This window comes from Carcharodon carcharias, chromosome 2, assembly GCF_017639515.1.
Source record: "Carcharodon carcharias isolate sCarCar2 chromosome 2, sCarCar2.pri, whole genome shotgun sequence".
NCBI lineage: Eukaryota > Metazoa > Chordata > Chondrichthyes > Lamniformes > Lamnidae > Carcharodon > Carcharodon carcharias.
The window spans coordinates 37,163,341-37,190,802 of NC_054468.1; the positions used below are offsets into that span (position 1 = coordinate 37,163,341).

The window sequence follows — 27,462 nt, forward strand, 5'->3', positions numbered from 1 at the left end:
TGAATAAGTAGAAATTCAACTGTTTGTAATCACCCTTACACAATGGTTGCTTGGTGGAACCGGGGACAGATGGAGGAAGTGCTGAAGCAAGCAGATCTCAGAGGAGATTGGCCAAACTTGCTGTTGGGCCCTTTCTGTTGTTATGACGCGGCAGATGATGTGTACCAGGTGGACCAAATCCATGAGGGAAACTTGGTTGCATTACCACAATGGTTTTGCAATTTGTATTTACTTCAAGATGCGTGCCCTAAATTCAGAAGTAATAAGTCCACCAAGACTTTTAGAGATTTTAAGAAAATTAAATTAAAATATTTATTAACAAAATAAAAGATGTCAAGCACATATATAAGGCTATAATTACTACTATAATAATTCCTAAAATTCCTAATTAACCTTACTTCCAGTTACAACCCCTTTAAGGCAACAGTCCAAAATAGGTTTTAGATTTTAAACAGATTCAGCAAATTAACACAATACCCTGGACAGTGGAATTCCAAATGGCTTTTCTCCAGCTTCAGTTTCTGTAGACAGCAGACTTATGCATGAATACTGGAGGCTTCATTAAGGCTATTTCACACACTTCTGTTAGATCTCACGTGGCCTTCTTTTGATACAGCCTCATTCTCCTTTATACTTGTTTCTTTCTTAATACGTAAATTCTATTGTTTCATATGTCTTTGAAACTGTATCTTCCTCACAATATAAAAACTGTCATGTTGCCACTATTTATTGTCAGTAACCTTTGGGAAAAATAAACACATTCCTTAGCCTTGCTTATCTGGCTAGTTGTAAACAGACTGAGATCCCATTGGAATCCAAATCTCCCTTCATTTATCTAAAAATGCAAACCCTCTTCACACCTGACATACTAAACTCATTAGCATATCAAGCACCTGGCTTCTTTTGACTCTAAAAGGGTCTACTTGACTTAAAATGAAATTAAATCACACACAGACAGACCCAACTATACTTACCCTCCCAAACTTACTTTACAATAAACCAGAAAATATTATGAAAATTATTATATTTTCACGACACTGCCTTAGGGAGGGTTGCCAGGGGTTGCCAGCATTTTTTCATTGTTTTTTTTTCAGATTTCCAGCATCCGCATTATTTTGCTTTCATCCCAGCTGTAGTACTGGACTAGTGTTCCAGACCTAGCTGCACCCCAGCCAAGCTGTTCCAATACAGCTTCAACACTGGCAAATATACAACAAAGTGGAATCTTGCTCAGGTACGTCCTGTCCACAAGAAGCAGAATAAATCCAACCCAATAAATCCAGTACGGCCAATTACTATCCCTCATGAGCCAATCATGGACTGTCGCTATCAGGGTAAGGAGCCAATCATGGACCATGGTTATCAGAGAAAGGAGCCAAACATGGGCCGTTGCTATCAGAAGGGAGTCAATCAGAAAGTGCGTATATGGCAGGACAGGAAGCAGAGGCCTATTTAAGCACAGTCTTCATCAAGTTCAAGGTCATTGCTGCAGCCGGACAAAGAAGGAGATAGCCTGGTCAGCTACCTGAAGGGAGAATGGACAAGGACAGATCAAGCACCCAATTCTGTCTGTTTCTCGGGGAAACCAAACAACTAAAGCACAGGGTGAGCAGTCACTGGTATATGTATTATTGAACTGTAACAAAAATCAAATAATAAAGTGTAGTTGTTTTGGGCAAAGTCTCGAGTTTTAGGTCACTGATATCCAGAGTAAACCTCTGAACCCAGGTGGTAGGAACAGCTTACACCTGCTGAGTTTTTCCAGCATATTTTTTTCCCCGAGATTTCCAGCATCCACAGTATTTTGCTTTCATCCCAGCTGTAGTACTGGACTAGTGTTCCAGACCTAGCTACACCCCAGCCAAGCTGTTCCAATACAGCTTCAAAACTGGCAAATATGCAACAAGGTGGAATCTTGCTCAGGTGCGTCCTGTCCACAAAAAGCAAAATAAATCCAGCCCAATAAAACCAATATGGCCAATTACTGTCCCTCAGTCTACTCATAATCATCAGCTAAGTGATGGGAGGTATCATTGACAGTGCTATCAAGCAGACTTACTCAGCAATAACCTGCTAACTGATGCTCAGTTTGAGTTCTGCCAGGTCTACTTGGCTCCTGACCTCAGTACAGCCTTGGTCCAAACATGGACAAAAGTTCTGAATTAAAGAGATTAGGTGAGGCTAACTGTTCATGACCTTAAGGCAACATTTAACCAAGTGTGCCATCGAGGAGCCCTAGCGAAATTGAAGTCAGTAGTAATCAAGGGGACAAGTCTCCTTTGGTTGGAGTCATAACTAGCACAAAGGAAGATGGCTGTGGTTGTTGCAGACTAATCATCTCAGCCCCAGGACATTGCTGCAGGAGATCCTCCAGGGTAGTGTCCTCAGTCAAACAATCTTCAGTTGCTTCATCAATGATCATCCCTCTATCAGAAGGTCAGAAGTGAGGATGTTTGCTGATGAGTACACTGTGTTCAGTACGGTTTTCAACTCCTCAGATACATGCAGCGAGACTTGGACAACCATCAAGCTTGGGCTGATAAGTGGCAAGTAACATTTGCATCATACAAGTGCCAGGCAATGACCATTTTCAACAAAAGAGAATCTAATTATCTCCCCACGATATTCAATGACATTACCATGGCTGAATCTCCCAACATCAACACCCTGGGGGTTACCATTGACGAGAAACTGATCTGGACCAACCATATAAATACCATGGCTACAAGAGCAGATCAGAGGCTGAGTGTTCAGCAACGAGTAACTCACTTCCTGGTTTCTCAAAGTCTTTCTGTCATCTACAATGCACAAGTCAGGTATTTGATGGATTACTCTCCACTTCTCTGGGTGAGTGCAGCTCCAACAACACTCAAGAAGTTTAACACCATCCAGGACAAAGCAGCTTGCTTGATTGGCATCCCTTTACCACCTTAAAGATTCACACCCTCCACCACTGGCACACAGTGGAAGCAGTGTGTACCATCTACAAAATGCACTGCAGCAACTTTCCAAGCCTCCTTTGACAGCACCTCCCAAACCCGGGACTTCCACTTCTAGAAGGTCAAGAACAGCAGACGCATGGGAACACCAGCTGCAAGTTTCCCTCTTAATCACACACCATCTGGCTTGGAGATATTATTGCCGTTCACTTACTGTCGCTGGGTCAAAAAGCTGGAACTCATTTCCTAACAGCACTGTGTAGACTGCAGCAATTTAAGAAGGTGGTTCAAGGGCAATTAGGGATGGGCAACAAATGTTGGCTTTTCCAGTGATGTTAACATCCCATGACCAAATTGTTAAAAAGATTATTAATCTCATGTAAACTGAGAAAATTGAGTAGTTTACTTTGACTCTTCTACACATCTCAATGGCTGGTTAAATATCACTGTTGATGGTCAATTTGTGGAATTAAATGCATGATGGCTCATGATATTACTTCCAAAAAAACTGACCATGTTTGAGCTTCAGTCTCTCCAGCTAGCTCATTTCAGCAGAAATGGTGATCAGGACACTATTGTTAGCCTCAGTGTCCTTTGCTTAGAGAGGGTAAAACCCCTATTTCTACAGGGGGTGACTGTTGGTACTTAAAGGACACAATCAAGTTTCATGCCCCATGATCGAATAAACTGCAAATACTGTTGATGATCAAACATGAATAACAGTTAAGTTTGCAGAGGCCATGGAACCAAACCTCAACAAGAAGTCAACACCTTCGGGGAGGACGGAATGAGGCAAACTGGCAAGAAAAGAAAAAGAGCTGTACAAAAACAGAGGAAAATAAATTAATTGTAATTGTGCATATATTTAACATAATTAAAATTAATGGCTTTCCTTTGAAACTGTTTATTTTCTCATTGCATTGAAGTAATTACCAAAATAGATAATTATGGCAACATCCATTCAGAGATTGGAGAAGCATCTATGGTTTCTTAATGGCAATAAAATTATATCGACATTTTTCATTTTCCCTATATTTGTAAATATATTATGTACTTTTTACCTTAATGACATAATATGCCTGAGATCGTTCTTCTTCACCCTCAGGAGGTTTCATTGTAACCATCAAAAGTTCATATCTCTTCTTCATTTTATCAATTTTTGATAACCTTTCATGTAATTCAGCACTAATTTAAGAGAAAAGAACATAAAGTATGAAGCAAAATACAGTAAACACAAGTGTATTTAATTTTTAGGAATCTTTTATTGCAAATTTATAATTTTCCTGTTTAGTTTGCCAGCAGGTCCAGGAACATTCTAATTTCTGAAAAGACTGACTTTCCAAGTTTTCAGACAATGTAATTAAAACAGATATAAAACCTTAGATGTAAAAGACAATGATAAAACTGCTGAGATATCAAAAGTAAATAATCGTTTGGTAGCACGGAACTTGAGTATCGCTGAAAAAAGAGACGTCAAAATTTTTCGTCTTGCACTCATCAGGACATTTGCAAGTACCAAATGGGAAGAGAAGAACAATTTACGCTTCATGAGAAGAGAGTGCTAATTGGTTGGCAAGTGGATTCTGACTGGTAGAGGCATTGCTATGGAGAATGCAACAGTTAACCGACAGTTAATTGCCAAGCTTTGTTTGAATTCAAGCTAGGCAGGTTAACTCTGATTGGCCAAGGCATTGCCCTGGTGAATGAACCAGAGCATAGCTGTCGCCTACTTTGTTCAGTTGAAATAGGCACAATGTGTGTACGTGTTCTTTCTGTCGGCAAAGAACAGGGCTCTGTGTATTAATATATGTATCTTCTAGTGCGCATAAGTGGGCCACACTGTGAGCCTGACTGATAATCTTAAATTGGTTGTCAGCGTAATTCTTAGAACACTCAGGATTGTTTAGCAAATGTTGTTCAATCATGGAATCAAATCTAATGTGTTTTGACGATAGTCATCTTTAACAAGCATGACAATATCAACAAATGCACGCCATTCTTAATGATGAGTCCAAATTTCTATTCATTGGACCTGCCGCTCAGCATGACTGGACAGCCTTGCTTGAAAGCAAGCTAAAAAAAATGCTTGTTGGACTTGTGTAAGCTGCCAGGTGATATATATGATAGCATTTGTCCTCACATATGAATGGGATGCCCAAAACATACAAAAGTGATGTCCCTTTATTCCCTATCTTATCTATGACCAGTTCTGCACAACATAAATTGGCCAAATGGTTGGGCGAGTTGCTACAATGAGTTTTGAACAAATTTTCCACAAGCATGGTGAAGGATTCCTTCACATTTGCAAAGACCATACAGGACTTTCATGTCAGCAGCGATGCTGTGTCCATGTGCTCATTTGACATTGCTAGCCTATTCATCAATGTACCACTCAAGGAAGCCATAGACATTTGCACTGCAGCACTATATCATGGTGATCTAGATCCACTGTCATTGTGCAAATCAGTATTCATTGATCCCATGCACAATGCAGCTTGTGTAGTTGAGTTCAGTTTTAATAACACCATGTATGCCTAAATAGATGGTGTTGCCAGGGGTTTCCCTCTAGGCCCAGCTCTCACAAACATTTTTGTTGGGTTCCACGAGAAATGCTTCTTTGGAATGACACCTAACTTCCTACTCCTTGCATATTTCCGATATGTAGATGATATGTAGATGTGTAGATGATACATTTGCTACAATTGAATCTGCAGCTGCATGTAAGAATTTCCTTACACACCTTAATGGGCTCCATCCTGTGCCAAAATTTACCTTCAATATAGAATAGTCAAATGAGCTCCCTTTCTTTGACGTGCTAGTTGAGAATCTGCCATGGGTTTCTTTACTACCGTCTACTGCAAGCTTACCCTCACTGGTCAGTATATGAGTTGGGATTCCTACAGTTCCATGTGCTATAAGATTGGCCTTATTATCAATCTTATAAATAGGGCCCAAGCTGTTTGCTTAACGTGCAAGCTTGACGCTGAAATTGGGCACATCAAAGCCATCCTGTGAAACGATGGTTACCCTGATCAGATCATTACTCTCTGTACATCGTGCAAACTCATGAATGGGCCTAAGGCCGCCATTTTCGGTCCTGAAAAGTGCCCAGTCTACCTCAGATTACCCTGGAAGAGTAAGGAATCTCAAAAATTTGAGCAACAGGCGAAGCTAGCCGGTTCACGCTGCTGCTACGCAGTAGCAACACGAGTGGTGTTTGCCACCAACAGGATGCTGCTGTCAAGCCAAGAAGATGCTCTGCCTATCACACAAATGAGTAATGTCATATATGAATTTCAATGCCAGTGTGATGATAGGTATGTAGGCCATACGTTCCAAACTTGGCAGATTGTATCAACCAGCATGTCCTTTGGCTGTTCGCAAAGACAAGGTACTGACCATACCCAACCAGCCCATGAATACTTGTTTTATCTCCTGAAACCTCTTTGCAGTAGCCAGTAGATGTTGGGTAATGATTTCCATGATGAAATGCAAATCCTCTAGATTGGTGCCTTCAAATGGTATCCTTGAAAGTGTACCTGGATTGTGGAAACTCTCTGATCACCTTTGTTTTTTGTGAATCGATTGTTATTCCAAAGGATTATACAATAGGGTCTAGAAATTTAATCATGGGTTTGGTGAACTCACATTTTTCATTCAATGTTTGTGTTATGACCTCAGCCAGTGTTAATTGCTGCACAAACCAAATCCCAGAGGGAAACTTGGCTTACGGGCCACATCCTTTTTACTGTATTCTGATAACGAGAGGACGTCATACCGATCTTAGCAGTAGGAGGTCCAATAACACTTATGGGTTTTTAAAAAATTAAAAGTAAAAGTTGTATTTTAAAAAAAGAAAACTTAATTACATAAGATTACAGTTACACAATTAAGGTTAGTCTTATAAAACATTCCCCCAAAACTCTCTGCTTGGTCAAACCCACAAGTAAACACCTTTAAGGCAACACTCCCTTATAGATATTTAAATATGAAATCCAGTAGTATTACACAAGATCAACTGCTGTAGCTTCAATAAAGGTGTACCACATGATCTTTATCCTCTTCCACTCTGCTACGGAATCCACTTCAAAATAAAACTGCTTGCTGCAACCCAAGACTTCTCTGGCTTGACTGGATAAGTGATTCAAACTGCATTCCAATTCCAGTGCAGAGCTTCAGCTATCTCAACAGCTAAAACAGCTACAGCTATCTCCAGCCATCTCCAGCTTAACAGCTATATAGCTATCTCCAGCTTAACAGCCATCCAACTCAACAGCTATCCAGCTACCCACAGTAACTCTTTCACCTCATTTCCACTGTTCTCACACAACACGTTGAAACTCAAAAACCTTCCAAATATAAGATCTTTCATGTTTCCAACTTGTTTTTACTTTTGGATCAATAAAATATCATATCATCACTACTTGTTTATCTATGGACTCCTGCAAGATGCAAACATTTTCTTTCATACCTCTGACTCCCCTTTGAAATTCAGAAAACCTCTCAACTTATTCAAAAAATGCAAATGTTAGATCTAACCCAATTACTTGTGCCTCAAATTAATACCTCTTATCCTTTTCATGTTTCTAAACCCCCAGACAACCAGAGTCCTATTAAACTCTTGCCCAGCTTAATTAAATCAGGCACATACAGACATCCAGCCATCTTTACAAAATAACGCAATAATCCCCAAAACATTTTAAAAAGTAACATCCATTCTCACATAAGCCTCCATCCTGTAAAATTTTCAGGACTGTTCTAACTCTACAATCATGCTCTTCTCTCATGAAGCCATGTACAATTATGTTGTCCATAAGGCATATTACTCCTTCCATGCCTTCTAGGGTTTGAGGCAATGTTCCCCGGAAAATTCCAGGAGTGGGCACAATTCTGAATGGTAATTCATTAAAGCAATAATGACCAAATAGTGTTATAAAAGCAGTCAGCAATCTGGATTCTTTGTCTAGAGGCAACTGCCAAAATCTGCTGTTTGCACCCAATTTGGTAAATAGAGTACTCTTGGCTAGTGTGGCAACACTCTTTTCCACTGAGGCCATTGGGATCTCACATTCCACTCATTTGTTTAGTTGTTAAATCTACGCAGATTCTAATTGACCATTTGGCTTTGGGACTGTGACCATTTCTGAACACCATTTTGTTGGCATGGTTACTAGTGAGATAACCCCCTGCTGTAGCATGCTCTCCATTTCACCCGTGACTTTACCCAAGAGTGGGTGAGGGACTTTCCTCAGTGTGAAGAGGCAAATTGGTTTAGCATCAGTTCTTAGGAGTGATATGGTACTCCGACTTCAATTTTCTCAAGCTTGTAAATAATCTTGGAAATTCATTCCTGAATGTATTGCTGTAATGCTCATTAGCAATTTCATCAACTTTATAGATTAGCTTCAATTTTAAGCATGTCTTCCTGCGCAGTAAAGAAGATTCTTAATTCTGAATATTTTACAGAGTTTCAATGATTTCTCTTTCTTTGTACTTCAATTTTAATGTGTTGGCCAATGCCTTTCAGTGTAATCCAACCTGGACCCTGTAACTTTATAGATGAAGGCTGTATTGTACTGTGCTTAAGCCATTTTACTTTGTTGGATAATACAGAAACTCCTGCCCCTGTGCCTAATTTAAACTCTGTGGGGTGTCGGTCCACTTCAAGTTTAATACTCTAGCATTTATTTTCAGTTTTGTTTACTTCCCCTAGGAAAGTTATTTCCTATCTCTGATTCTTCAACTTGTTCTATGTGGTTTGGATTTAATATTATTTTCCTCCTTGTTGGAGGTTGTCAGTGCTTTAGATCGACAGACAGTTTTAAAATGTCCTATTTTCCCACAATTGTGGCACTCTGCTCCCCCTGCTGGGCATTCTTCCTGCTTGTGCAGGTTTTTCCCACAACACCAAGAGCATTTCAAGAAGGCGTTGGCATGCTTTTCTCTGTTTTCGCAGGCTTCTGCTTTGGTGTGCTTTTCCTCTTATGGCCTACATACTGATCAACCTAACAAATTATTTTCCATGGGACCACTCCTTCTCTGCAAACAAGCACCCTATTTTGTTTTCTGAGCTCAGTTTCCCTCGCAATTTGCACGGCCTTGACTAGAGTTAAACCCTCTCTCATCTGCAAGAGATCTGATAGAGCTTCATATAAGAATCACAGAATTGTTATGTGCAAAAGGAGACCATTCGGCCTTTGTGTCTGCACTGGCTCTCTGAATAAGCATTATGATTCAGTGCCATTCTCCTGCCTTTCCCCCGTAACCCTGCACATTGTTTCTATTTAAATGATCATCTAATGCTCTCTTGAATACCTTGATTGAACCTGCCTCCACCATGCTTCCAGGCAGTGCATTCCAGACCCGAACCGCTCATTGTGTGAAACAGTTTTCTCACATTGCATTTGCTTCTTTTGCAAATCACTTTAAATCTGTGCCCTCTCATTCTTGATCCTTTTATGAGCGGGAACAATTTCTCCCTGTCTATTCTGTCCAACCCCCTCATGATTTTGAACACCTCTTTCAAATCTCCTCTTTGCCTTCTCCTCTCCAAGGAGAACAGTCCCAATTTCTCCAATCTATCTTCATAACTGAAGTTTCTCATCCCTGGAACCATTTTTGTAAAGCTCTTCTGCACTCTCTCTAATTCGTTCACATCCTTTCTAAAGTGTGGCACCCAGAACTGTACACAATACTCTAGGTGAGGTCTAACTAGTGTTATACAAGTTCAGCAGAACATCCTTGCACTTGTACTCTATGCCCCTAGTAATAAAGCTGAGGATACTGTATGCTTTATTAACCGCTCTCTCCACCTGTCCTGCTACCTTTAATGACATATGCACGTGTACACTCAGGTCCCTCTGCTCCTGCATGCCCTTTAGAATTGTACCCCTTATTTTGTATTGTCTCCCCATGTTCTTCCTACCAAAATGAATCACCTCACACTTCTTCATGTCAAACTTCATCTGCCACCTATCTGCCACTCCACCAAGCTGTCTATGTCCTTTAGAAGTTCTACACTGCTCTCCTCACTGTTTTCAATGCTTCCAAGTTTTGTATCATTTGCAAACTTTGAAACTGCACACCAAGATCTGGACCATTAATATATATCAGGAAAAGCAAGGGTCCCAATACCAACCCAGGGGGAACTCCACTACAAACCTTCCTCCAGCCCGAAAAATATCCATTAACCATTAATCGCTATTTCCTATTACTCAGCCAATTTTGTATCCATGTTGCTCCCTTTTATTCCTTGAGCTGTAACTTTTCCCATAAGTTTGTTGTGCCAATAATGCCACATCAACAGCATTACCCTCATCAGCGCTCTCTGTTACCTCTTCAAAAAACTCCAGCAAGTTAGTTAAACATGATTTTCCCTTAAGAAATCCTTGCTGATTCTTCCTAATCAACCCACATTTTTCCATGTGACTATTAATTTTACCCCGAATAATTGTTTCTAGAAGCTTCCCCACCACGGAGGCTAAACTGACTGGCCTGTAATTGCTGGGCTTATCCTTACAACCTCTTTTGAACAAAAGCATAGGGCGGAATTTTCCCATCCCGCCCGTGGCGGGTTTTGTGGCAGGCAGGAATGGAGAATCCAGCGGCAGGCCAGAAGTCGGATATCTGACAGTGTAAAAACTGTTTGCAATTCTCCTGATAGTGGACTTATGGTAGGTTGGTTATCCCATTGAGTAGTGGCGTTCATTTGCATGCATAATTGCTCATTTAAACAGCTGCGCGACGGGATCTTCTCAGGCCTTTCAATATTGCATCATGCCAGTGGGAAATCACATCAGCCTCAAACCCGTTTGAAAAGGGGTGGTGTGCACAAGTCGGACCTCAGTTCACTGGTAACTTCAAGGTGAGTGGAACTCACATAGCCTACCTGCCATAATGTTGCGCCAGTCTTGTTGCGATGAATGCCACACTGCTGGGGCTGTTGGGTGGGTATGCTCCTGCTCTTTGCCTACGTTGTCCCGAAGAACATCACTGTGCTGTGGTACTCATGCAGGCTTCCACCTTCAGAAACTAGCGCTTTAACCACGGGTAGGCTGTAAGGCACAGGTAGGATTGATGGACGTGAGGGGGTAAACGGGGAGGGAAGGCTGTGGAATGGCAGTGAGGGGAAAGAGTGAACACGAGTGGGTCTTTCTGGGGTCATCCTTTAACCTCCTGCTGCCACAGAATTGAATAGGAGTCTACTTAAAAAGAAAGGAGGAAGACCTCCTTGCGATGAAAGCCACTGTAAGCAATGGCTTCATTAGCGCTGTTAAAGGGCTACTCAGAATTTAGTGGTTTCACATCACAGTCGCTGCATCTCAAGAGGAACACATGGGAATGTAGAATTTGGGAATGCAGGCAATAGTGAAGGAAGCACAGCTGTATCGTATATGGCATTCCATATGAAATTGCACTCCTGATAGTGGACTTATGGTAGGTTGGTTATCCCATTGAGTAGTGGCGTTCATTTGCATGCATAATTGCTCATTTAAACAGCTGCGCGACGGGATCTTCTCAGGCCTTTCAATATTGCATCATGCCAGTGGGAAATCACATCAGCCTCAAACCCGTTTGAAAGGGGGTGGCGTGCACAAGTCAATGAAAACCTGTCACGTGTTCACCAGATTTGACACTCCTAATGGGCCAAAGGGCATCCACTCATTGACCATGAGCAACTGACTGGTCATTAATATGCCACATCAGAGACTGGAACACAGAGCTAGGTTGGGTCACTCATCTCACTTAAACTTTAGCATCCCACGCAGGGCTCAAGATGTTACATATCTGCAATGCCATCTTGGTCACCTTGATGTGTGTGCTAGTCTCTCAGGGACAAGGCGGTTATCAGCCACCATGCAAGTAGGTCAGGAAAAACTGTGGACCCTTACAGTTTCCAAATGTGTCATCTTCTGAGCTTCACTTTCTTTCCCCTTTAATCATTAATGTTTTCAATGCTTCCTTTCAGAGAGAAGGCAAAAGCACGTATGGATCCAAGGCTTAATGCTGCCTTTGTCAGCATCCTAATGCAATGGAGGAGGCGAAGGAGGGAGAGGCAACTCTGTGCGCAGCTCCAGCAGGAGGGACATGGTCAAGCAGAGCCAGAGCATAAACAGGAGGATCAGTAGGAGAGATCCAGATAACGGGGGCGACTCGCCAGACCTAGGGTTTATCATAGAAGAGTCTCCTACTTACATATGAGTGAGAGGCAATGTTGTGCACACCTGCGCTTGTCCCGAGATCTTCTGGTACTTCATGAAGACCCGGTGCAAAATGGAGTTGGAGGGTATCCCCTGCCAGTAGCTTTGAAGATGACCACAGGGCCAAATTTTTTGGCCTCTGGTTCTTTCCAAGGATCAACAGGGGATCTGTGTGCCATCACTCAGTGCGCAAGACATCGACACATAAAGGAGGTCACAGATGCCCTTTACAGGAAGGCTCAACATTGTCAGATTTGCTCTGAATGAAGATAGCCAAGCTGCAAGATTCACCAGCTTCACCGCCAGCTCAGGCTTCCCAAGAGTGCAGGATGCAATAGACTGCACCCATGTGGCTATACGAGCTCCATGGCAGCAGGCCCCAATGTTTATAAACCACAAGGGCTATCATTCCATCAATGGACAACTGGTGTGTGATCACCTGCAGCACATACTACATGTTTGTGCATGGTACCCTGGGAGTTGCCATGACTTCTTCATCCTGAGTCACTCCCAAGTGCCTGAGATTTTCAAGAGGCCATTATGTCTGCAGGGATGGCTGCTTGGGGATAAGGGGTTGTGTGACATCACGCGAGTGGTGAGGCTGAGGGTTCTGGCCTGTCTCTCGCAAGGCATTTTGTGTCAGTGACTTGATTTTGGACCAACCTGATAATCCGCAGACCACATTTTCAGAACAACTGCTGTAGACTACCTTCCTTCTGCACATGCTAATTCACAACAATATTTATTTATTGTTCTCTGGGCATTTCACACACACGAACAACCAAGGATAGTCTTCAGAATTCTCATTTCTTTCTATATCTTTTTCGGATTTCTATTATGCTGAGATCTATTCTTTATAAGCTTTGGCATCTTCACCAGACATGTGGGCCCCAGACTAGCTATTGAGAGTCCATCTCCAGATCACTTAACTACCTGGCCTTATACTTCTGTGCATCCACAGTGTGATTCAATTCAATTTAATCCTTACTGCTATCATAGTCTACCATACCATAATCTATTGACCATTCTACCTCACCAGCTGATTCTTTCATGGGGATTGGCCAGTAGAACTGCTAATCAAATTAACCAGAATATTGACTAGAATATCTAAATTCACTCCCATTGTCTCAAGTTGAAGGGGTAGGTGAGAGGTATCATTTCACAAACTGGTCCATCGATGCGCACCATCGCTATTCCCCCTCAGTACTTGGCCTCTCTGTGAATGTAATGACTCATGAGGTAAACTTGATTTAATACAACATGCCAAGAACTTCCTGTTTGTGAAAAAGCCAGAAATTCCAAATTTTAACTAAAGACTGCATCATTATGTCATACCTGGCCCAGGCAGGGTTTAGTACATGCTACACTAAACCAGAGACTTAAGTGTAGGCAAGGGCATTTTAGGCTCTGGATCTTCCGTGTTTCAAGATGGAATTCTCCCATGATCTAAGTGAATCGCAGAACAGGCTTGTTCATATACTTCCAAGCTAAATTAGAGGCTAATTACTGCTGCTGATGGAAGATTTATTTTTATTCATTCATGGAATGTGGGCTTCGCTGGCTGGGCCAGCATTTAATGCCCATCCCTAGTTCCCTTGAGAAGGTGGTGGTGAGCTGCATCATTGAACCGCTGCAGTCAATGTGGTATAGGTACACCCACAGTGGCGTTACAAATGAAGTTCCAGGATCTCGACCCAGCGACAGTGAAGGAATGGCGATATATTTCCAAGTCAGGATGGTGAATGACTTGGAGGGGAACTTCCAGATGGTGGTATTCCCATCTATTGTCCTTCCAGATTCTCACTCTTGTCCTTCTAGATAGTAGTAGTTGTGAGCTTGGAAGATGCTGTTGAAGGAGCCTTGGTGAATTTCTTGTAGATGGTACACACTGCTGCTACTGTACGTCGGTGGTGGAGGGAATGTATGTTTGTAGATGTGGTGCCAATCAAGCGGGCTGCTTTGTCCTGGATGGTGTTAAGCTCTGCACTCATCCAGGCAAGTGGGGAGTATTCCATCACATTCCTGACTTGTGCCTTGTAGATGGTGGACAGGCTTTCAGAAGTCTGGAGGTGAGTTATTCATCTCACGATTCCTAGCCTCTGACCTGCTCTTGTAGCCACAGTATTTATATGGAAAGTCCAATTCAGTTTCTAGTCAATGGTAATCCCCAGGATGTTGATAGTGGTGGATTCAGTGATGGTAATGCCATTGAACATCAAGGGGCGATGGCTGAATTCTCTCATGTTGAAGACTGGCATATGTCATGCTGGGACCTCCGGAGGAGGCCTCATCCACTTGGCACTTCTGGCTGAAGATTGTAGCAAATGCTTCAGCCTTATCTTTTGCACTGATGTGCTAGGCTCCTCCATCATTGAGGATGGGGATATTTGTGGAGCCTCCTCCTCCAGTGAGTTGTTTAATTGTCCACCACCATTCACAACTGGAGGTGGCAGGACTGCAGAGCTTAGATCTGATCCATTGGTTGTGCGATCGCTTAGCTCTGTCTAGCACTTGCTGCTTATGCTGTTTGGCATGCAAGTAGTCCTGTGTGTAGTTTCACCAGGTTGACATCTCGTTTTTAGGTATGTCTGGTGCTGCTCCTGGCATGTCCTCCTGCACTCTTCAATAAATCAGAGTTGATCCCTGACTTGATGGTAATGGTAGAGTGGGGGATATGCTGGGCCATGAGGTTACAGGTTGTGTTTGAGTACAATTGTGCTGCTGCTGATGGCCCACAGCACCTCATGGATGTCCAATCTTGAGTTGCTAGATCTGTTTGAAATCTATCCCGTTTAGCATGGTGGTAGCGCCACACAACACGATGGAGGGGATCCTTGATGTGAAGGCAGGACTTCACCTCCACAACGACTGTGCGGTGGTCACTCCTTTCAATACTGTCATGGACAGATGGATCTGTGGCAGGCAGTCTGATGAAGATGAGGTCAAGTATGTTTTTCCCCCACCATCTGATGCAGACCCAGCCTAGCACCTATGTCATTTAGGACCTGGCCAGTTCAGTCAGTAGTGGTGCTACTGAGCCACTCTTGGTGATAGACATTGAAGTTCCCCACCCAGAGTACATTCTGCGCCCATGCAACCCTCAGTGCTTCCTCTAAGCAGTGTTCAACATGGAGGAACACTGATTCATCAGCTGAGGGAGGGCGGTAGGTGGTAATCAGCAGGAAGGTTCCTTGCCCATGTTTGACCTGATGCCATGACACTTCATGGGGTCCGGAGTCAATGTTGAGGACTCCCAGGGCAACTCCCTCCCAACTGTATACCACTGTGCTGCCACCTCTGCTGGTGATTGTGTCTGGGTCATTATTTGTAAGATATGATTCCGTGAGGAGGACTACATCAGGCTTTTGCTTGACTAGACTGTGAGACAGCTCTCCAATTTTGGCACTAGTCCCCAGAGTTTAGTAAAGAGGATGCAAGGTAGACAGAGCTGAGATTGCCGTTGTTGTTTCCGGTGTCTAGTCGATGCCGAGTGGTCTGTCCAGTTTCATTCCTTTTTTGTGACTTTGTAGTGATTTGATACAACTAAGTGGCTTACTAGGCCATTTTAGAGGGCATTTAAGAGTCAACTGCATTGCAGTGGGTCTGGAGTCACATATAGGCCAGACTAGGTAAGGACAGCAGATTTCCTTACCTAAAGGGCATTAGTGAACCAGATGGGTTTTTACAACAATTGACAATGGTTTCATGGTCATCATTTGACTTTTAATTCCACATTTTTATTGAATTCAAATTCCACCATTTATCATGGCAGAATTCAAACCCAGGTCCCCACAGCATTATCCTGGATCTCTGGATTACAAGTCCTGTGACAATACCACTATGGCATCGCCTCTCCTATTGGATCAGAGAAAGAATCAGAAAAGAATAAGAGGGAAACATACGGGGACACTGAGAGAACCAGGAAAGACATGCAAAAGAGAGAAAAATTAAGATAGCTACTAATAAATGTAACAAAAAAAAACAGGAGAAATTTCTTAACCCAGAGAGTGGTTAAAATATGTTAAGTGCTACCACATGCAGTAGTTAAGAAACTGGTGTAGATGCATTTAAGGGGAAGCTAGATAGATGCATGAGGGAGAAATTAATGAAGGTTATGTTGATCTGGCGAGGTGAAATAAAGTGGGAGGAGGTCATGAGGAGCCTAACCACCAATAGAGTCTAGCTTGGCTGATTGGCCTATTTCCATGCTGTAGGTTCTCTGAATCCAAAGCAATATACATGTTAATAATTTTGCAGCTTTGAATGCTCACTTCATCTTCGGGGTTTTAAAAATGGTTATTGTATGTCACGGATTTTTTATCTTTTCCGTGTGTAATATCTTGGATGTCAGTATTTATTCAGAAAGATGCTGCATCAAACCAAGTTATTACACTTAAAGACTTGTACTATAGCTCTATTTTTTTGGGCATTTATCAAGAGATTCTCCTGAAATTAATAGAAGTTCAGATACGAACATACGAATCAGGAGCAGCAGTAGGCCACTCGGCCCCTCGAGCCTGCTCCGACATACAGTAAGATAATGACTGATCTAATTTTCACCCTCAACTTCACATTCCTGCATACCCCTGATAACCTTTCACCCCCTAGCTTATAAAATCTATCTAATTCTGCCTTAAAGATATTCAAGGACTCTGGGCGGAATCATCCCAGATTTGCACTAAGTGTAGTAGCGGATGGGAAAAACGACGTTTTACCCGCCGGGCGCAACTGTGGCTTCTCACACCGTATTGTCCCAATCCCGCTGCATTAATTATACATTCCTGGGAAACATGCAGTTTTGATGGTGGGCGCGCTCACATTCGCCCGCCATGCCATCATCTCACCGCTTCATCATGCTGGGCGCAATATTTAAGGTGCAGCCACGTGCACGCCTCTCAGTGCTTCCAGTCCAAGACTGCTGCACAGAAGACATGACTCCGAAAGGTAAAAAAGACTGCAGCCCCCAGGTTCAATGACGCATCATTCAAGCGCCTTTTGGGCGCATTGGAGGACCACCGTGATGTCCTCTACCCCAGCTCTGGCCACAGGATCGGCAGCAACATTACCAATCCAGCTTGGGAGGTGGTGGCAGCAGTGGTCAGCACAACACCCTGTAAAAGAGGACAGCCACCCAGTGCCGTAAGAGGATGAATGATCTCCTCTGTTCCACCAGGGTATGTCACTCTTCTCATCACTCTCAACTCACACACTCACAAACCCATCACACGTCCACAGGAACCTCACTCACTGCCAGTTAAAGGGACATTGCCATTCACTTTCTCACACACACCTTCATTGTCCAATGGGACCACTCACCACCCACATATGCCCGGCAAACTTATCATCTGGCCTGGCAGGTGTCCTGCTTACACTCTCTCCATCTCGATTCATACAGGACAAGCTGACACTCAACAAGAGGGAGAGATCCCAGGCAGGTGGAGGAATATCTGAAATCAAAGTCCGCATGGGCTTTGAAAACAGAGCTATCCAGCTGGCCGGTGACAGTGAGGTTGGCGGTGCTGTACCATTTGAGGATCCAGCAGTGTATCATCCATCAGACAACCATGCTGTGAGTGATGTGGCCTGTTTCACAGGCCACTGCCATGCACTAATTATCTCTCCTTATCTGGAAACAGCTGATGGAGTCCATGACCCAGGGCTTCCAATCAAGCCCCGAAGAAAACTCTGAAGAAGAATTTGAAGGTACCCTCCCTGAAGACACAGTGCTCACCTATACCCTCCACCAGCGCAGAGAGACACACCTTGGAGGGACCTAGCTTTAGAGTAGCCTTAGGATCACAATCTGTAGAGCACATTGCACTTTCTGATCCACAGCAGGCAGCGGCAGGGACTTCCCAGATGTCCAGCACTCAGGGGACTGCTGGAGGCCAGAAATCTGCTGAGTCCAAATCAGATGATGAGTCTCTGGACTCGGTCATGTCTCCATGGGCCAGCCCCATCTTAAAGCTGCTGAGAGCACATAGAGAGAATGAAGGAACTCTGTGACACCAGCCCATGACATTCTGGCAGCAATGACAAGCACCATTGAGGTGCAGGCATCAGTAATGTGTCTAGGAAATCATCGCTTTCTGGGGCCTCCTCATCCTCATCACCATCGATGGTCTCCTTATTGGAGGAGACCTCCAGCTCCTGCATTTCCTCCTCAGCCAGCTCCCCTCCCCATTGCAATGCCAGGTTGTAAAGGGCGCAGCAGGCGATGACAATGCATGACACCCTCTGTGGACTATATTGCAGGGCTCCACCAGACCGGTCCAGGCACTGGAACCTCATTTCCCAATGGTTTGCTCCACCAAGTTGCTAGTTGCAGCATGAGCCTTGTTTTAACTTCACTCTGCTGCAGTCTGAGGCCACCGCACAGGTGTCATCAGCCACATTCCCTGTGCGTAGCCCTTGTCTCCTAGGAACCATCCTTGCATCTTCTGTGGACCTTGGAAGACGTTAGGGATTGTGACTGACTGAGAATGAGAATTTGTGACACTTCCTGGAAACCATGCACTGACCTGCATGATGTGTTTGTGGTGGTCGCCCGCCAGCTACACATTCAGCGAATGGAAGCCCTTGCGGTTGACATAGCTGACTCCTTGTTGTGGCTGAGATCTGAGAGCCACCTGAGTGCAGTCAATGGCACCCTGCACCTGTGGGAAACCCAAGATCTGGGCAAATCCAAATGTTCTTGTATCCTGGCTTTCATGGTCCCAGACAAAATACACAAATTTGCTTGCCCTTGCGAAGATGGAGTCCGTGACCTCATGGGTGTTTTTGGGGGTAGAGGCTTGTGGTATCCCACAAAGGTCACCTGTCGAGTCTGGAAAGGAGCCACTAGTATAAAAATTGAAAGCTGCGGTCTCTTTCATGGCCACGGGCAGTGGATGCCCTCCATGTTCCTGTGGTGCCAAATCATGCAGGAGCTGGCAGATATGACCAACCAGTTCCCTAGACATGCAGTCTTTGGCAACACTGGTTCTTGGTCATCTGCATGAATTAAAGGCGACAAATATAGACCCTGGGTCTAGCTAAGCTTTGGCACCTTGTGTGGGAGCCCCAGCCACTCCTTCTTCGTGAGGATGCTGCTCTTCCCTCTGCCCAGCCAGGTGCCTCAGTCACTCTCTTCTCCATTACCATAGCTCTTTGTACGCCACAGGGCATATAGAAAGCTCACCAGGCTCCATGCTGCTGATGTACTCCTACTGCAGGATGAAAGGGAGAGACGCTTGGATTAGCTTGGGTGTTCCAAGAACCTCTCTTGGTTAAGTCTGAAGGCCTCTTGATGCATCCTGGAGAGTGCTGGCCACCACTTGGACGGCCAGAGTTTAGTGCACTGAATGGCTGCTTGAAACCCCACCCTCCTCCTCCCCACTTCACCTGACCGATTGGCGGCAGCTTTAACCATTGGACTGCATGTTGTGCTCTCAGCTCAGGCACAGGCATTCTCCTAACCCGCACTGCAAGGCTGCGCTGTCAGCTTGAATCATGGGGGAGATCGGTTCAAACCGGAATGATGACATTGCAAGGAGCTCTGAGCACCTTCACCAGTGACTGTTCCATGGCCAGTTTTAGCAAGGAGATGTACAACATGTGCAGTCAGCCAATTGTTCTGAAATCCACTAAAACACTCATTAGTTTGCTGTCTGTGCCCAAGGGATGAAAAGCTCTGGAGCACTTGGTGGCACTTTCATGCCTCTGTGTTGCTTGAGTGGGCAAACAAGCTAGAGGCCCGACTCCACATATGTCAATGTGGCTATGTCTGAACTGTCTTAGCTGCAGGAGAATAGTCACTCTATACAAGGTTTCTCTATTGCATGGCTGCTTCCCTCACACCCCACCCCACACTTGCTTGCATACTACCTTCAACAGCTGGGCAGCCTTTGACCGCACCCACCCCCCTTCAAGTTGCCTCAACTGCTGGCAGCCCTTGACCCCCTCACCCCCCTTCAAGTTGTCTCAAATGCAGGGCAGCCTTTGTCACCCCAAAACGCTTCAACTTTGAAATCCAACAGGCAACCCTCATGAGTGCTGCACAACATTACTGTGCACTCACCTCCAAGTTCCCCTTAAAGTGTAGCCCACCAAGTGCATGCCTTATATATGCTGCTGTGAAACCCGTCAGTACGATTGTGCTTGGACGATCCAGCGTGGGGGGATGATTCCAGTGGACTGGCCTTATAATGATAATGCAGATGTAGTACTATGAGGTGCCTGATATCTGATGGTGGCAAATGCGGCCCGCCATTGATGGGCTGAGTGGACGATCGCAAACTGGTTTCATGACGCCATGAAACCAATTTTTGGACTTCTCGACATATTGTCCAATCACGCTACTGAACATGCCCAACGCCAGTGGGCACGGAAAATTCCACCCTCTGCCTCAACCACCTTTTGAGGAAGGGAATTCCAAAGTCTCATAACCCTCTGAGACCAAATTCTTTCCTCATCTCTGTCTTAAATGGGCAACCCCTAATTTTTAAATAGTGGCCCTTAGTTTTAGACTCCCCCTCAAGAGTAAACATCCTTTCCACATCCACCCTGTCAAGTGCCCTCAGGATCTTATATATTTCAATCAAATCACCTTTTACTCTTCTAAACTCCAGCGGATACAAGCCTAGCCTGTCCAGCCTTACATTTTCTCACATTATACTCCATTTGCCAGGTCTTTGCTCACTAACTGATCTATATCCCTTTGTAGCCTCCTTATGTCCTCTTCACAACTTACTTTCTGTCCTATCTTTATGTCATCAGCAAATTTAGCAATTATACTCTTTTTTCTCATACATTTCTCTGAGAGAAAATTTTTCTCTCAGAGGGTTGTGTGACTTTGGAATTCTCTGCCTCAAAAGGTGTTGAAGGCGGGGTAATTGAATATTTTTAAGGTAGAGGTAGATAGATTCTTGTTTGGCAAGGGAATCAAAGGTTATCGGGATTAGATGGGAATGTGGAAATCGAAACACAAGAAGATCAGCCATGATCTTATTGAATGGCGAAGCAGACTCGAGGGGCCGAATGGTCTACTCTGGTTCCTATTTCTTATGTTCTTATGTACCTTGGGTCCCTTCAGCCAAATCATTTATATAAATTGTAAAGAGTTGAGGCCTCAGCACTGATCCAAGTGGCACACCACTTGTCACATCCTGCCAACCAGAAAATGACCCATTTATGCCTACTCTGTTTCCTGTTAGCTAGCCAATCTTCTGTCCATGCCGATATGTTACCCCCTACACCATGAGATTTTATTTTCTGCAATAACTTTTGATGAGGCTCCTTATCAAATACCTTCTGAAAATCTAAGTGCAGTACATCCACCGGTTCTCCTTTATCCGCAGCACCTGTTATTTCTTCAAAGAACTCCAATAAATTAGTTAAACATGATTTCCCTTTCACAAAACCATGCTGACTCTGCTTGATTACCTTGGATTTATCTAACTGCCCTGTTGTAACATCTTTAATAATAGCTTCTAACAATTTCCCTATGACAGGTGTTAACCTAGCTGGCCTATAGTTTCCTGCTTTCTGTCTCCCTCCCTTTTTGAATAAAGGAGTTACATTAGCTATTTTCCAATCTAATGGAACTTTCCCCAAATCTAGTGAATTTTGGAACATTAAAACCAATGCATCAACTATCTTATTAGCTACTTCTTTTAAGACCCTAAGACTTGTCAACAATTCCAACAATTTGCTAAGTACACTTTCCTGGCGATTGTAATTTTCTTGGGTTCCTCCCTCCATTCCAATTCCTGACGTATAGCCATTTCTGGGATGTTACTTGTGTCCTCTATAGTGAAGACTGATGCAAAATACCTGTTCAATTCATCTGCCATCTCCTTATTTTTCATTGTTAATTCCCAGATACACTTTCTACAGGACTAATGCTCACTTTGTTAACTCTTTTCTTTTTAAAATATCTATAGAAAACTATCTGTCTTTACATTTTTAGCTAGCTTTCTGTCATGCTCTAATTTTTCCCTCCTATCAATCTTTTCGTCATTCTTTGCTGTTTTTATATTCTGTCCAATCTTCCGACCTGCCATCCATCTTTGCACAATTATATGCTTTTTCTTTAAGTCTAATACCAACTTTAACTTGACTTTAACTTTACCAACTTTCCCAACTAAACCAACTTTAACTATGTTTTTTTCTCCACAGATGCTGTTAGACCTGCTGAGTTTTTCCAGCATTTTCTGTTTTCGGTTCAGATTTTCAACATCTGCAGTATTTTGCTTTTAACCAACTTTAACTTTTTAAATTAACCACAGATGGTGGGTCCTCCCCTTGGAATTTTTCCTTCTGTTTGCGATGTATCTGTTCTGTGTATTCTGAAATATCCCCTTAAATGTCTGCCACTGCATTTCTATTGACCTATCCCTTAACCTAAATTGCAAGTTCACTTTCGCTAGCTCTGCTTTCATGCTGTCATAATTTAAGTTTAAAATGCTAGTCTTAGACTCACTCTTCTCTCCCTCAAACTGAGTGTAAAATCCAATCATATAATGACCACTGCTACCTTGGGGCACCTTCACTATGAGGTCATTAATTAATCCTATCTCACTGCACAATACCAGGTCTAATATAGCCTGCTCCCTGGGTGGCTTCAGAACATGCTGATCTAAGAAATTATCCCAAAAACACTCTATGGATTTGCCATCTATGCTCCTTTTGCCCATCTGATTATTCTAGTCTATCTGTAGATTAAAATCCCCCATGATAATCGCTGCACTGTTTTAACAAACTCACACTATTTCTTCTTTGATAGCACGTCCCACCATGTGATTACTGTTAGTGGGCCTGTACACCACTCCCCACAAGTGACTACTTGCCTTTATCATTCCTCATCTCTACCAAACCGTTTTTATATCCTAGTTTCCTGAACTTAGGTCATCCCTCTCGATTGTGCTAATGCTGTCTTTAATTAACAGAACCACCCCTCCCATCTTTTCTTAACTTCCTATCCTTCCTAAAAGTCACATACTCTTCAATATTCAAGTCCTAATCTATGCCATTCTTTAGCCAAGTCTCTGTAATGACTATTAGATCGTACTTATTAATCTATGTTCACACTATCAGTTCATCTGTTTTGTCTCAAATGCTATGTGCTTTCAGATACAGAGACTTAAGCTTTGTCCTTTTATTATTTTTGTAACCTCTAGCCTTATCTGTTGATTCACTCTTAGACATGTACTCTCCGTCCCTTCCTGTCACGGTCTGTTTATCATTTCCCTTCGTCCCTTCCCTTGTCCCTACTCTTTGATATACCACATCTGCCCACATTTGATCCCTTGATCTCATTATTTAGTCTAAAACCCTCTCTCCATTCCCTAGTTATGTGGTTCACAAGAACACTGGTCCCAGAATGGTTCAGGTGCAGACCGCCCTAATGGTACATCCCCCACTTTCCCCAGTACTGATGCCAGTACCCACAAACCGGAACCCACTTCTCCCACCCCAGTCTTTGAGCCATGTATTCATCTCTTTACTTTTATGTACCCTGTGCCAAATTGCATGTGGCTCAGGTAGTAATCCAGAGATTATAACCTTTGAGGTTCTGCTTTTTGATTTAGTCTAGCTCCTCATACTCTCTATGCAGAACCCCTTTCCTAGTTCTATCTATGTCGTTGGTACTTACATGGGCCACAACAGTTGGATCCTCCCCCTCCCTCTGCATGTTCCTCTCTAGCCCTGAGCAGATGTCCTGGTCCCTGGCACCGGGCAGGCAACACAGCTGTCTGGACTCTTGCTTTTTGCTGCAGAGAATAGTGACAATCCTTCTCACTATACTGTCCCCTACTACTACTATATTTCTTTTCACCCCCCTTCCTCGCCCACTTGAATGGCTTCCTGTGCCATGGTGCCATGGTCAGTTTGCTCATTCACCTTGCAGCCTCCAATCTCATCTACTAAAGCTGTTTGGTGAGTATGAGACAAGGAGAAAGTTAGTATAATTAAGGGTTGATCATCCCTGACTTTCAACACACAGGATGTAGTGATAAATAATTGCTTTTCAAAGATTTTGGGGAATGATCAGGTTTTCTAAAGATTAAATACGAACAAATTATCAATGTCCCATCAAATGACAACACTTAGTTGACATTGGAGAGCAAATAACTAAGCAAAATGTTGTGTTTATCTGGATTATGTGTTGAGCGGTAAAGAATAAATTTGTAGTTATAGCAGGACTGAAGTGGGTGCACTGTAATTGCTGTATTGAATCCAGGTATACAACACAAACTCTTCCATGTTTCAAACTAATTATTAGAAATAAACGTAATAGAACAAACGGATGTTATTTGGCTTTCTAGCTAGAAGGTAAATGCTGCTGATAAAATTATGAATTGAATGCAGTATGCAAATTTGAGGGACAACCTACCTAATACCTTGCTGTTCCTGCTCAATGTGCTTGATCTGCATTTGCAGTACATCCATGTGAATTTTGATTTCTTCAGTCCTCTCTTTCATTGCTGTCTCAAGCTGCATTTTTCGTTTCTCTAAAGATAGCACATCATCTGCTTTGTCGTGGAGCATGTCCCGTAGACGCTTAACCTCTAACTTTAAAAGGTTATCTTCAATCATTAAATCCTAAAGAATGAGTAGAAGAGTCATTATTGTTGTGAATAGCATTTCATGGTTAATTCTTCCATAGTGTAATAATTAGTTTTAAACAATTGTAGCCAATAAACACAAGGTATTTGCTTTTGCTTGATATAAAAACAAGATAGTAGCATAGTTTTTGACTAATAATATTAGAAAAAATAATGATTCCAACAAGAACTCCCTGCAAGGCATAAGGAGATAGCTGGGGTTTTGGGGAAGGGGTGTGAGGTAAATGAAAAAGAATCCACAAGGTAGACAATCTATCGTCTTCATTACCTATCCTTCACATGCAACTTGACATTAACCCACTAATACTCGGCATCAGGAGGGAATATGGGAGAGAAGTGGGGTTGGGGCACGAAGACATCTTTAGCCATTAGTGCAGATGTTCCAAAGGCCTTACTATTTACTGCTAAGTCCTAGCAGTAACGTCTGTTAAATATAAACGGTGACTTTAATTGTAAAGTCAATTTTTTCTTCATCAAATATTTTCAAGAAGCAGAAATAATCTGGGTGGAATAACCTTAGATTTGCAAGATTGCTTGACAGAGGTGCTAATAATGGAGAAACCCGTCTTCCGAGGGCCTTAGGGCACAGACTGTAATATTCACTCTCGGGTTGTGGGCATTGCTGGCACATCACTAGTTTCCCTTGAGAAGGTAGTGGCAGGCATTCTTGACAAATTGCAGTCTGTATGATGAACATTTTCTCACAATGCTGTCAGATAGGGAGTGCCAGAATTTTGACCAAATGCAACTGTACACTTATAGTGGAGGGAATGGATGTTTAAGCTAACAGATGAGGTGCTGATCAAGCTGACTGCTTTATATAAGAGGTAGGAGGCAACGTAAATGAAGGAAAAAAATAGGAAAGAAGAATAGAAGTAGGCCTTTCAGCTCACTGAGCCTGCTCCACCATTCAAGTAGATCATGGTTGTTCTGTACAACTCCGTTTCCTCCCAATCCATATTTCTTGATACTGTTGCCTAATAAAAATCCAACAACACCAGCCTTGAAAACTCCAATTATCTCAGCATCCAACATTTTTAGAGAAGAGAACGCCAGATTTCTATTACGTTTTGTGTGAAAAAGTGTTTCCTAATTTGCCTCCTAAATGTAACTCTAGGATTAAGTGCACTGGCTCTTGATTCCCTCACCAGGGGAAAGCGTTTCTTGATCTACTCTACTAATTCCTTTTAACACATTAAACACTACAATTAGAACATCCCTCAATCACCTATACTCAAGGAATACAAGCTGATTCTATCCGACATGTCCCCATAATTTAACTCCCTAAGCCCAGATACACCTGCTTCAAAACTGAATGCCAATACTTCAGATGGGCTCCAACCAAGGTTTTATGCAACTGAAGCTTGACTTCCTACCTTTGTAAGTCAGCCCCCTTGAGATAAAGATCAACATTCCATTAGCCTTCTTGATTATTTTTTGAACCTATCAATGAGCAATATTACTAGCTTAATTTTCAGATTCAATGGAAGATGCTAAATAGTTCAAGTAATAAAGAAGGTGGTGGGGTACTGTCTTCTTGAAGTGCTGCAGTCCATGTGTTGTAGGAATACCCACAGTGCTGTTAGGAAGGAGGTTCCAGGATTTTGACCCAGTGACACTGAAGGAACAGTGATTTGGTTCCAAGTCAGGATGGTGTGCGATATGGAGGGGAACTTGCAAGTGGTGATGTTCTCGTGCATCTGTCCTTCTAGGTGGTAGATGTCGTGGGTTTGGAAGGTGCTATTGAAGGAGCCTTTGTGAGTTGCTGATGTGCATCTTGTAGATGGTGCACACTGCTGCCACCTTGTTGGGTGGTGGAGGGAGTGAATGTTGAAGGTGGTGGATGGGGTGCCAATCAAGCAGGCTGCTTTGTCCTGGATGATGTCGAGCTTCTTGAGTGCTGTTGGAGCTGCACTCATCCAGACAAGTGGAGAGCATTCCATCTCCTGACTTGTGCCTTGTAGGTGGACAGGCTTTGGGGAATCAGGAGGTGAATCACTCTTCACAGAATTCCCAGCCTCTGACCTGTTGTTATAACCACAGTATTTATATGGCTGATCCAGTTCAGTTTCTGGTCAATGGGAACCCCTTGGATGTTGATATTAGGGGATTCAGCAATGGTAATTCCATTGAATGTCATGGAGAGATAATTAGATTCTGTCTTGTTGGAGATGATTATAGCCTGGCACTTACGTGGCACGAATGTTACTTGCCACTTGTTGGCCCAAGTCTGATTAATGTCCAGGTTTTGTGGCATTTGGACACGGATTGCTTCAGTATCTGAGGAGTCGCAAATGCTGAACATTGTGCAATCATCAGTGAACATCCCCACTTCTGACCTTATGCTGAACAGAAGGTAATTGATGAAACAGCTTAAAATGGTTGAACCTAGCACACTATCCTGAGGAACTCCTGCAGCAATGTCTCAGACTGAGATGATTGACCTCTGGTAACCACGACTATCTTCCTTTGTGCTAGGGATGACTCCAACTAATGGAGAGTTCCCCTTGATCCCCTTGATTTCAGTTTTGCTAGGGCTAGATGCCATACTCGGTCAAATGCTGGCTTGATGTCAAAGGGAGGGGGGCTGAATTGCCTACTCCTGCTCCTAGTTGTTATGTTCTAAGTCAGGTGAAAACTACCACCTAGCTAGCAGATACCAAGCAATATGTTTAAATTACTAAAAAAATTGGTAGTATGAAAAGGGTTTTATTG

General features: G+C 43.2%; 1 protein-coding gene across 1 annotated transcript in view; it reads right to left on the reverse strand.

Moving 5' to 3' along the window:
- The window catches only part of ccdc39 (coiled-coil domain containing 39), a 141,691-nt gene that overhangs the window by 33,574 nt on the left and 80,655 nt on the right, over window positions 1-27,462 (reverse strand). The window contains exons 13-14 of the mRNA XM_041204947.1: window positions 24,516-24,724; window positions 4,001-4,124 (exon numbers count right to left, since the gene is read on the reverse strand). Coding sequence (XP_041060881.1) covers window positions 4,001-4,124; window positions 24,516-24,724 — 333 coding nt within the window. The remainder of the gene's footprint in view (window positions 1-4,000; window positions 4,125-24,515; window positions 24,725-27,462) is intronic.